This window comes from Strix aluco, chromosome 6 (assembly GCF_031877795.1).
Source record: "Strix aluco isolate bStrAlu1 chromosome 6, bStrAlu1.hap1, whole genome shotgun sequence".
Lineage (NCBI taxonomy): Eukaryota > Metazoa > Chordata > Aves > Strigiformes > Strigidae > Strix > Strix aluco.
Genome location: NC_133936.1, coordinates 934,767 through 947,549, shown reverse-complemented (window position 1 = coordinate 947,549; position 12,783 = coordinate 934,767). Strand labels below are relative to the sequence as shown.

Genomic DNA, 12,783 nt, shown 5'->3' with positions numbered 1-12,783 from the left:
CGTGAGCACCGAGCAGCACCTCGATGCTCAAGGGACAAACTGCTGAGTCCTCCCGATGTCACTGTATCTCTTGTATGGAGGCCAAAATCCTGATGGAGAGACATTTGTCAGAATTTGCTGAGGGGTCCACTCAGAAATCTGCCTCCCCGAACACTTCTCTGCAACCAGCTTACAAGTAGGAAACTATTTCCAAAGGAAAGGGAACAGCATTTCCTACTAGCAAACACAAGAAGGGGGAAGAGCAGTATTGCTTATGTGTGTTAGACAAGTCATTGCTCAGAGAAAAAGAAAACTCACCATAGGAAGTACAAGGAGAGGAGAAGGGAAAGACTAAAGCAAGCAAAGCAAAGCAAGACTGTCATGTTTCTTCTACAAAGTCTCTCACAGGAGCTCTGTCACTATGGGAGAGAAATGCAGGCCCAGGGTTCTTTAGAAAGTATTATTGGACAAGCTCTCCCTCGGCACGACAGCTCCACGTGGTGAACAGGAGACCCTGTTCTCTGTGGATGCCCAGCAAGACCACCACAGCTGCACATCTCTATGCACACACTCCTGCCCCACAGAGACTGCCCAAAGCCCGGCACAGCAGCAGGACTAGTCCAGCTCTGCCGCTGCTCCCCAGAGAGGCACAGTCCCACACCTCCACCCGCAGTGCCACAGGTGGCCAGGGAAAGAACAAAAACCGTCTTGGTACAGGTTTAGTAACTCAAGTCTTGCTGATCACTTAGTGGCATCTTTTCAATAAAAAGACAGTGTTTAAGCCCTAGAACCTACTTTCAATTTTTGAAGCAGGGTCAGGCCAAGTAACTGCGATGAAGGCCTGCAGGGTGGCTTTGGGAGGGTGATGCTGCTCTGTGGGCTCCACTGCACAGGCAGCGCGAGGGGCTGTGCACACACTGTACAGGAGAATTAACTAGACCTCCGGGCTTTAATATGCACCTCTCCCATGGGCTTCTCTTCATCTACTGCTCTTCGTGTTAAGGATGTGAAAGGCAGGGGGTTTAACTTTAAGATGTTTAATATAAGCAGCTCTGAAAGCTGAGAAAACATTTTCAAGAAACAGATAGCTGCAATTCAAGAGTGATAAGAAGGTACAGTGTGATAACTGCTGCCAAACCTTATTTCAAGATAACATTGTATCAGTAACATTAGCAGTTTAATGTATTTCCAAACATTCATCCCACATTCCTCCCTTTTTAAATTTAGTCTCAATTTCCTATTCAGAGACATGACTAAAGTCAACCACTAGACCTCTGTGCATTTTTAATCTTCACCTTCCACCATCCATTATAACACTCCATTTAATATGCTCTGCCTTTTATTACTTGCATCAACATCTGAAAATAAATGCATTTCAGAGTAGTTCAGAAGGAGATTTCACAAGTTAAGCACAGAAGAGCACAGATATGCCATAACACACACTAGATATGCCTCTCGAGTCATTTAAAATCTAAAATTGAGAAAAAACAAGTTACTCACAGAAAACCTTTATTCAACATTTTTCACAGGCTGTCTGTGAAGTAGCAAGTACGTGTCTTTCAAGAGGTCATCTCCCAAAGCATCCAGAAGACCTTCAAATGACCCACTCCTGCCTCTCCATGGCAGTGGAAATACCCTTCTCCCGTTCTGCTGAGGCAAACCTTAAATGCACTGCACGTCCTAAAACCTTTACATGCACACAACTGCATAAGGAATTTATAAAAAAGTCACTTTCTGCATCCAAAAACCTTACTGGTCCAAACCCTGCACTAACTACTCCCAAGACCCTTCCCAGAGAAAAAGCTTCGCTTTAAGAACAGAAGCGACAGACCCGCCGCTCAGCCCACTCATGGCACAGCTCAGTAATCCGCCATTCGAAGAGGGTTGCCCACTTCCCTCCCCAGGCCCTGGCAAGACCTGTGCCCATCACAGGTGCTACACATCTTGTACATAAATGGACAGTGAATATCCTTTGAAGCGACCTGAAATGGGAAAACCACCATCTCATTCCCAGAGGAACCTGCCTGTGCTGTTGGCTCCGAGAGCCGAGTCGCCGCTCGCCCCCAGCTCCCCCAGCAGCAGCCAGCTTCGGCACCGCCGCGCACACCGCTCACCTTGCCAGCCCGGGGAGGGAAATGCCAGCAGCAGCAGCACGGGAAGAATCATAACTCCATCTACCATTGTAGAGCTGCAGAAAGAGAAGAGACATGAGAGCTGTGTACACCTTCACTGTTGTCCTAAAACATAACCACCCCAAAATCAATCCGTTACACAAACACTGAGCAACCAAGGTTGATCGGTCTCCTTCTTACTGTATCTTGTTTCCCAAGACATTTCCTTCATTTATCAAATCCATCATTTACTGCAGTTTCTTAAATTTAGGTTTTGTTTTGGGTTTTGGTTTTTTTTTAATCACCAAAACACCACATGCAACTAGTGCATATACAGGAGCATGCTAGCTGGAAAACACAAACCCTTTCCCTACCAAGCAGGCACGTATCATCGAAGGTAAGTTCTTTCAGCCAGGTATTAAAAAGCTAAATTACTGTGAACTGAAAAGGTGGTCTGTAAAACTGTATTATTTGGGCTTTGAGGGAAAACAGAAAAGATCTCAGTCAGAACCTCTGAATAATTTTCTTAAAGCAGCAGAAACCATTGCTTGATGGCAAGAAAGAGCATGATGTATCTCAGGAGACACAGCTCTCAGAAGAGCTGCTTTTCCAAGGGTTTTCCTTTCCGTGGCCCAGCTTCATTTCCCTGCTGTTGAAAACAGGTAACTACATCTTGTGTAAAAACTCCAGCTGTTTCCAGTGTATCAGCAGAGGCCCATGTTCCCTCAAAAACACTAAATAAAGGAGGGAATTCTCTTGGGTATTTCAATCTTTTCCAGGATACATGGTCTTTACAAGAAAATAAAAGCCCCACTTTTTACTGTGAAATAAGAATTATTTAACAGGCTTCTGAAAATGAACTTTTCTGAAGTTTCTTAAACTCTGCATTTACATGATCACTATTAGCAAGGAAGAGAGATTAACTACAATGAGACTTCACTGGGGTTTAACCCAACAAGCAGAGCTGGATGACTCAGAAGGGCTCGTCTGTCTTGTGCTGCTTGGTTCCTACAGAGACGCTCTGGCCTAACCACACGCTATAAAATTTCAGTCAAAAGCAGCGGCAAGTAGTATGTGCAAAACAGAGTTACTCTGCTTGACCAAGGCACTGAGTCATTACCGTTCTTCTTAGGTGTAAGTATTTGTCTTCATTTTTCAGATTTGATTCTAATGAAACAGATGAAACTTGAAAATAAATTTGATACTGCCATTTTTCTTTCAGATATCTTCTGTTGCTGCCTTTCCCAATCATTAGCAGGCTGCTTAAGTGCTTGTCAATGAAAACCAAGCCATTTACTTCTGGATTTATTTCCTGACATGGATTTGTTTTGCAGAATATAAAAAACATTTTAGTAATTGCTTCATCATCAGTTAAAACCCAAGTATTCCATTTTCGTCCCCACAGAAAGGATCAGGCAGCGCTCACCACTTCACCCCCAGGAGCGAAACTCCTTCCAACACCCCTTCGCCACGTAACTGCCCCTTCCCCACGCCCGATACACACCGACGCATTCGCAACATGTGCCAGTGTTTAACCTTCAACAATTATGCAGGAAACACAACGAAATGAGGTGTCCACTGCACGATCACTGAGCAATCCAGTTCAGGGAGTTTAAAGCAGAAGGCAGCTATCCCAGGGACGCATCAGTTGCTCAGTGCCCCCGACCAGCTCCGAGGGGTCCGCTGCTCCGCAGGGGGGGAGCGGCGGCAGGACACAAGGGCGACACTGTCCCCTTCAGCCACCCCGCGTGCTTCCTTGGGCTGAACAGCTTACACCAGCGTTTTCCTCGGCATCACACCCGGATAGCTCTCTGCAAGTCTAGACAAAGGTGGCTCATGAGCCGTGCCCTCTTTCTTTCAACACATCAGTGGTTCAAAGAGCAGAGGCAGAAAACTTTGATTTTAATGATGCCGGCCCGCAGCCGCAGTGGAGCTGGGCCAGCCGGCCCCGCCAAGGGCTGGGGAGCGCTTGGGGGGGCCCAGCCAGGACAGGCAGCCCGTCCGCCCAGAGCACCCTGCAGACAGCGGGGACGCTGAGCACAGGGGACAGGGCCTTGCCAGAGACAGAGAAAGGGAATTTAACAACAGAACGTGGGTTAAGACATTAACCAGGGGCATGCTGCCGACATGCAAAGCGGCTGCCGGGTTTTCTACAGATCTGCAATTCATGGTACATCCCCCACGCCCAATTAAAGAGTGACCATAGCCGTTCTCTGCTGGTGGGAAGCCACCACACCACCTCCAATGCCGCAGCTCGGCTTGGAGACCCGCACACGCCGCGGCCCCCCTCAGTGGGGCTGCCTCCCTCCGCCCAGCCACCCACCACCCCCAAGTCCCCCCACTGTCAGCCATTCCAGCCCTTCCTCCCGCTGAACCTGGGTGAGGCACGGAGAGCAGGAGAGGAGGAACCTGCCATGGGTTCAGTTTGGTTCTGCCAGGGAAGGCTGAACACAAGAAACATGAGCTGGCTAGGGCAGAAGAATTCAAGATACAGGAAGGAGACAAGAGTATGGAAACCAGGAAAGCTCTGCAAGTTGCATGTACCTATTTGTTTTCTTTACAAATAGTTTATTCCAATTCCCCAAAAAAAAAAAAAGAACAAACATACATACACACAAAGCCCCTGCCCTGTATTTCTCAGAAAGAGGAAGGAAATCCAAACTGCACTCCCCTGAAGAGGCAAACAGCCTCGCACAGGAGCTGGCCTGCGGTGACTACCTGCCGTCTCAACAGGGGAGTTATAACACACTCGAGATGCTGAAATCAGCTCTCCATCCTCCCAGCCCATATCTGCACTTCAGGTCAAAGCCAGCACTGGCTGAGACAGACAGCAGCTCATCAGCAAGTATGAGGATTTTTACCAGTCCCCACCAAAGGGATCAAATAAGGAGAAAAGCCACAAACCCACGGTAACAGTCATTCTTGATCCTTCATCCAAAACACTGTTCAGGGTTCCTCTTCAACAAATCCCAAGTAACACCGAGTAACACACCTGAGATGACACCAAATTTTGTTGCTAAACATCTCGGTGCCTAACCCAAAGGAGGCTGGCATCCTCCCCCCGCCTCACAGCCGCAGGAAGGGCACACACTGAAGTGAAGCCACCTGCAGAGATGTGGGGGGGACATGGGGGGGCTGGGTCAGAGGCTGCTCCAGCAGATCCTGGTCCCACAGGCCAGAAATGGCTCAGAAACAGCTCACCCGGCTCCTACAGACAGGGCTGCTGCTGCAGGACCCGCCTTAGCCCTGCGCTAGCAAGCAACTACTTGTGCAAGCCTCTTTGGGAGGGTTACGTTTATGAACAGACTTTCCCTATTATAAATGCAAACAACAAAATCAGGCTATTAACAGACTTTATGCATTTCACAGCATGCATGGCCCTCTCAAAAGAAAAAAGCCAAATACTAAGAATTTAAACCCTGCTCCTATGAAACTTTGTTCCTGTAGACATTAGTTTTCCCAAAAGCCTCAAAGAATATTTTGTCTGCTTTTGCTGAGAAGTGCTGTGCATACTTACAACAGCCTATAAAAAACCCACCCTGCATGTACTTATCACCAATTAAAACCCTGCACTGTCTATGTGGAGGCTCAGCACAGCTCTCAGGCTTTTGGCAAGCTGCTGGCACAGCCCTCAGCACAGCACAGCCCAGTTACACCACTTCAACTGGGTCTGCTGGGGCTGGGAGACCGGAGGAGGGGAGGAGTTGGGAGGGAGCTTCTGACCTTTGCGAAACACCGATTTTTCCTTCCAAGATTATTTTAGACCAAGTGCATCCACTCTAAAAATTAAAAATGAGAAATAAAACTCTTCACTATATTAAAACCACGTCAAGTCCTTAATCCCTGCTCTAAAACAAGAGAGCATTTGAGGTGGGATCAGCAGGGCCTACTCCCAGCCCACGCCATTACCCAGCGCCGGCCGAGGCACTGTTTGGAGAGCTGAAATCCTGCCAGGGCCTCGGAAGAGGTGTCACGATCCCTTGCTGGTTGCCATTTTGCTGAGGGCACGCTGTATCGGCTGCGCGCCTGTTAAATCAGCAGTTAAAAATAAGCCTGGGGAGCACACTGCTTGCAAGGCAGCTGTGGGCCGGGGGGCCGGGCAGCCCCTCTCCGGGGACCCACTGGGCACTGGCCCCCTCAGAGCCCCTGCAGGTGCCGGGGCGGGGACAGAGCCGCAGCATGCTCTGGTTGTTAGAGTCATCTGCACTCCCACGGCAGCCTTTTAAGTGAAGGCACAGAAACCACACGCAGCACTGCGGCCAGGCTTTTGCTCTAGTTCACTCGCAGGTTATCCCAGCTGCAAACTGCAGACACAGCAGAGGCCGAGTTTAAAAGTCCTGCTTCCATTGCTTAGAAGAAGTCATTTTTTAAAAGCAATTAATAACACATATAGGTGAGGACCAAAGTCTGGTTCTCGTGACACCAGCAAGCACACCTCTTCCACTTATTACTTGTTTAGAGAGAAAGAAAATACAAGTTCTAATGGAGAGAGCAAAACGCTCTAATAAAACCCAACAGCAAGCTGCTATGGATGTAGAGACCCGTAAGATATCCAATTACTACGTGGTGTCTGACTTCACAAGAAGTTTTTGCAAAGGGGAGGCTTGGGATTTAATCCAGATAAAGGAAGAGGAACTAGAAAGCAACCAGCAAATAGTGCAAAAAATTTCTTTTCCTTTCTAGACATGCCAACCTTTACTGCTCTGACCGTCCCCCGGCGCAGGCAGCGGCGTGCTCCAGACACACACACTCCACAGGTACCCTGCCCCGCACACCCGCGCTGGGCGCCGCAGGGAGCATACGGTGCCCATCAACTCCATCCCTGGGCCTGAAGAGAAGATCCTTTGCTTTTAACTGTTTCCTACAAAAATATATAATTAGAAAACCTGAAACTTGCTATAGGTCACAAGAGAAAATTCTCTTTTAAAGTGGCAGCTACCAGATTTCCAAACAAACTCCCTGTGAAGCGTGGACAAAGCAAACCCAGCTCCAGAGCGGGACGGCATCTGCTCTGAAGCCAGCTTTGGGTTCCAAGGGAGGAATCAATTAAACTGTTTTCAGAAGCGTAAATGAACAACAATAAGCATATCATATGGCAGATACAATACTTGGTTAGGACAGCCAACTTAACACAGACACACAACTACTCGTTTTAGATGTAAGAATTGATGGAATTCCTACGTTTGTATTCATAAAGTCCCAACACTTTAAAGAGTCTGTCCTGAAAACCCTAATACCTTTTCCACTTTCACAGCAAATATAAACTGCTTTCTCTTTTCGTCTTAAGAAAACTATTTGTCTCCTGCCAAACCATTCCTTTATGGCCCAACAGCAACACGGGGGTGAGAGACCTCAGAACCATAGCTGGGGCTGTCAAGATCGCTGCTGCAAGAAGCCGCAGGGGAGAGAAGAACCAGAGCGAAGATGACATGGAACACCCCAGCGACACCAGCCCGGGCTGTTGGGAAACGGCGTTTAGTCTCTAATGCCACCACCCTGCTCCAGAGCAAAGACTGTGCCAGACAGAAGAGCAAGTACAATTAGTGAAGAAATTTAAGATTACATTTCATCTCAACATGACACAGACATGGGAACATGAACCATTAGAGGAGCTCAGACTTTTCTGATGAGATCAGAAGCACCCACACTATCGCTGACAGTCCTGGTGGCAACCCGCCAAGAGCCCAAGGGCTGTACATATTTTGCATGTACCTCACCAGATTTGTATCAAAAGAAAACATCCACAGTGCTGGATTGTAATTCTACCATCCACAATAGCCACACACAAGCTAAATTCATCAACAGCTGTGTCTTTAGAAGGAAAGATGTGCATTTAGAAGCAATAATTCACAGCTTGCTTTTTTTTTTAATTGAAACTCACACAAACTAACAACCTCAGAACAGCACACACAAAGGCATTCCTAACGTCAGGGAACAGCAACCTTGAGTATTCCTTTTTTAAAAGGCTAAACCTCGTTGCCAGAATTCAGCAAGATGGAAGCCAGCCACAAACTCCATTTGGCATCCACCTGCAAGTGCACAAGGCATACATCAATGCACTTCAGCTCAAGAAAATTTGCAAAAAAAGATTGCCACCTTGAAAGGCTGAATGTCTCAGATTCAAATGACCACTAAAACTGAGAAAGTGAAGCGTGCAAGATCCTGGTTCTCTATTCTCCTCATGTGCAAAGCAAAATCACGACACTGCTGAATAAGAATAAAACCACCAGGAGGAAAACAATGTAAAATGTCATGAAAGTTGTTCCTTTGGAGGTTAATGCCTCTGAATATGCTCTTGAAGAGCCACTCCCTTGGTCCTTAAAAGAAAAGGAAGAGGTAACAAAGCACCAGCATCACTTATAGAAATAAACCCATTTGGTCTCGCTCCTGGCACATGCAAGGAAGAATCCATTTATTGCCCATGCCGTCACCCGGAGGCTCCAGCTGACACACCAGCTGCGGCAGTGGCACAGCACAGCACAGCAAACAAGTCACAGTTGCTGTGGGGCAGGGGGACAGACACATGACAACATGGAGGGACAACACAACCTCTTAGCCAAGAGAGAAAAACCCTTACCCAGGCAAAGGAGTGAAGCAGAGGCAGCAGGGGCCCCTGCCCAAGCAGGACAGGGGAGACACGAGTCGCACATGTACAGCCTCTCCTCTAATGGGGGGGAAGGCAGGGCTGGCCTGTGCCCAGGCCAGGGGCAAGCCCTGGGAAGAAGCAGAGCAGCTGAAGGCCCAGGGTGCACAAGAGAGACCAAAAATAATGCTAGCTTCCCCGTGCAGGTCAGCTGGGGAGCAGGTGGACTCCAACCTTGTGTGTGGGCAGGAGAACATCTCCACGTGGTTGAAGGAGACAGAAGTGGCTTGTCAGTAGAAAGCCCAAGTCCAGAAGTTCGGGTTGTGTGTAGTACTGCATCAATACAGGTGTCAGGCAACCCAGCAGTGGACAGCTTACTCAAATCATGAAGCAAGAACATACATTTTCAAATTGATCTGAAAACCCCAGTGGGTATTGCAAGTTCCTGGTGCCTCTGAAGCCACAGGCGTGTCCTTCCACATCATTTATTGCCTTGCAGGGTAAATCAATTCACCAGGAGGCAGCTCTCGAGGATTAACACTGCACCATGGAACAGCTTTGGTCCACAGAGCCTGCAAACAGAACACCCCTTAAAATGCTCATTGCCTGAATTACTGCCTACGGTTCGCTGATCGTGCCGCTGCTGTGAGCGTCTTGGAAGTGAGGTACGCAGCTCCACACGTGCAAAGAACCAGCTACACACGGTTCCGTTTGCAGGGGCAAGTTAGCAGAGATGAATTTGCAGGCAGTTTCATGAGGCAGTCAAGTGACCAGTCCAGCAGGCAGCAGCTTCATCTGACAATAGACGTGCCCGAGGCATCCAGCAGGTATCGGGTTCAAGACACTGTTAGATATACGGGAACTACCGTGGCTTCTCACACATTGCACGTATAAACAAAGATGTTACTTTATTATACTACTTATGTTTTATTGCTGCACAGGTATTACTGCATCGCACATACAGCTCCTACCAGAGGGGAACACTGCATGCTGTAATTGTCATGGAAAAGGCTCCATTGCACTAAGTTTCTTGGACGTTTTCCCTCTTAGAAGCAATTCAGAGTTGTAGACAACCTTGGGCACCACTCACTTTGCTAAGGCCACTCCAAGTGCCCACACAAAGTGGAGACAATTTCCATTAACATCTGGTGACTTAATTTGTGCCAGGGCCTTGGGTGTAAGAGGCAAGGAAAATATCCTTTCAGATCCTGCTGCAAGACATGGTACTTTACCCCCTAGAGCTGTTCTCTCTCAGAAGCCAGTACCTGCTGTCAGATCTCAGCACAGAACTTCCAGTGACGATATAAACTTCCTCTAATCTAAACAGAAAATCTGGATTTATCCATTAGCTGTGATTAAAACCCAAACACAAATATTTTCAACTGACAAGTTATCAGATATTGCCTGTAAAAGCTGTTTCTGCATTCTTTAGGAAAAATAAAGTAACCACACAAACCCAAAACACACACAGCAACAGCGACTTACTTTTAGCTTACTCAAAAGTCTACCTCTTTGAGACTCAGTCTGCTTTCATCCAGCTAGCAATACTTTATTTATTAAAGATTTTATCTGTTTATGTGACGAAGGAGTTCAGGGAGGAACACACTTTCACAGCTTGCAGGCGTTTCAAAACTGCGTATCAAACACAGCTTATATCACATCCTGGGTGCGTCTGTCTTGACAGGTAAGGAAAGCAAGAAGCACGGGCAGAAACATGGTGCTTAATCCATACCTGCACAGAAAGGGCAGAGAGTCTGCCACAGGACTGGAGTCGAGTTTTATGAGGGTACAGCTTCACAACCAGTTTGGACCAGTCTAAGACACAGCAGTGCCAACACTGGCTGTCCAGCTGTGGCCTCAGCTGAGTGCCATCGCTCCAAGAAGGCTCTCGCCCCTCCTCTTGGCTGTGGCGATCGCAAGGCCACGGGGTACGCCGGATCAGACCACGAGCTGTTTAGTCTTCACTAGGACTACACATGAAAGGCTCAGCCCAGGTAGGCCACGCTGCCAGTGCTAGCACGGGAAACGTGGTGGGAGCACGGCTATCTCAGAGACAGGCATCCCTCCACTGGCAGCAAAACCTTAGGTTGATTTAAAAAACAAAAAACCCACAAACAAACAAACAAGATGGCAGTGAAAACACACCTTCAGTCCCTACAAGAGAATTAGCAAGACAGACAGCAGGGTCTTAATCACCCCCTAGCTCTCCACATAAAATATACTTTTTAAAGCAAAATGCTAACAATCTGTCAAGTAAAGAAGTATTTTCATCAGAACACTCTTCTGGGGTTTTTGTTTGTTTGTTTTCAGTCTAAAACAAAGCACCTGTTTTTATTACTCACTCTCCTTTCATCAAGCAATTGTCAGCTCCCCCTCCGATACCGGCCTGGGTCAGCACAGAGCCCTCCTGGCAGGCTGGTCCCCGCCATTTCCCGAGACCCCTGAAGAGAAGCTGCTGCTACATCCCCAAATAACATTTTGCTTTCGGAAACCTGAACACCGCAGCCAGCCTCAGGAGAGTTTCAGGAGAAGGCCTGCTGGACAGGATGACAGAGGAGCTCTCTGCACTGCACTTTTACCAGACGGTCAAATAAGTTCACATCAGCGCCTTGGACAGAAACCAGGTACCGAAACCATGCCCCGATGTCAAGCCCCACGGAAGTCCAAGGTCGTGTCACGGTTTGTGTACACTACTGAGACACCCAAGGTCCCCACACTGCCCTGTCCCACAGTTTGTCTTAACTCTTCCAGAAAACTGCGTTATAATCTTAACAATAAACTGATACAGTTGAAGTTACAGTCTCAATGAGATCAAATGCTTTTTATTAACTATTTAAATATTACATAGATTGCCCATTGAAAGTTCCTTGTGGAACACTTCAGCCAATAAAACAAACATTCTTGAAAACAAATCTTTAGCTTCAGTCTCACCGAAAGTCCTAATTTTTCCTCAAAAAAAATTTAATTTTCTGTTCCCCCCCCCCCCTTTTTTTTTTCTTTACACAAACTTTAAATACTCATTTCTTTGCCTTGGGTAGTTTTTGTGGGGTTTGGGTTCTTTTTTTTCTTTTAGTAGAGAAGCTAGGGCCTGATTTGTGCTGTGAACAGCATTTAAAGACACTCTCACTCTGGCAAGCCCTGCTGAAAGGTAAAAACGTAGTCTAGTTCCTACAAATGTATTAATTAAGCAGCGTCTCACTACACTCCAGTTCTGTGTTTTCCCATACGCAGGGACCTTAAGGATGCAAATACTTTTTATTTTCAGTCCCTGATGCCATCAGGCTGGATCACCCAGAGCCAAGCCCAGGGAGGGAACTGGAGGAGCTGCTGGGAGCTCCCTCAGTGCTGCAGGACTCTCCAGTGGGTGACCCCTTATCTCAGCCGGTATTTCACCACCAGTGAGGACTTTCATTTGCACATCAATAATCCCCGAGGGATTTTGCCTGCCTGGGTAAATCTGAACCTCTACCGTTATTTTCACAGGGTCGTTACCACAAGAATATTCTACTTATTACGATGCTTTGGCTGAGGGACATCAGACTGCAACTCGTGCTATTTTGATAAAAATTAGATTTAAAAAATATTTTTTTAGCTATTTCATTGCATTGGGAGAATAATGTAACTGCAGCATGACACAGCAAACACGCAGCCGTTCGCTCAAATAGAGCTGCCAAAGCCATAAAAACAAGCAGGGCAGGAGGGCAAGATGTGCAGCAGAACTCCAGGGCAGCTGCCAGCAGCACAGCCCCGTGGCGAGGGGCACAGAGCAGAGGCAGCGCTCTGGGAGAGCCCGGCTTTGCACCGCCGGCACACGGGTTACACTGGGATTAGGACAGCATTCTTCAGGAGTGATGGGTTGCTACAAAGTAGGAAAGGTTAAGGGACGCGAAAAAGTCAGGTATTCGTTTTGCACGCCACTTAAAGCTTAACTACTCCCAAATGTCAGCGAGCCAAAGGAAGCCAAATACAAATTAACAAAATATTTTTAGAACAATCAGACTGAGAACAGAAGTTCCTAACACTCCATAGGCACGTGTCACTGAACAGCCTTTCATCTCATCAGATTCTTTCATTAACTATTACTTTGGAGTCCAAAAAGCTGAATGCAAT

At 47.4% G+C, this 12,783-nt stretch overlaps 1 protein-coding gene across 1 annotated transcript in view; it reads right to left on the bottom strand.

The window, feature by feature from the left end:
* ACVR1 (activin A receptor type 1) overlaps positions 1 to 12,783 on the bottom strand; it is a 64,326-nt gene that overhangs the window by 29,421 nt on the left and 22,122 nt on the right. The window contains exon 2 of the mRNA XM_074828423.1: positions 2,094 to 2,167. Within this exon, the coding sequence (XP_074684524.1) occupies positions 2,094 to 2,167 (74 nt within the window). The remainder of the gene's footprint in view (positions 1 to 2,093; positions 2,168 to 12,783) is intronic.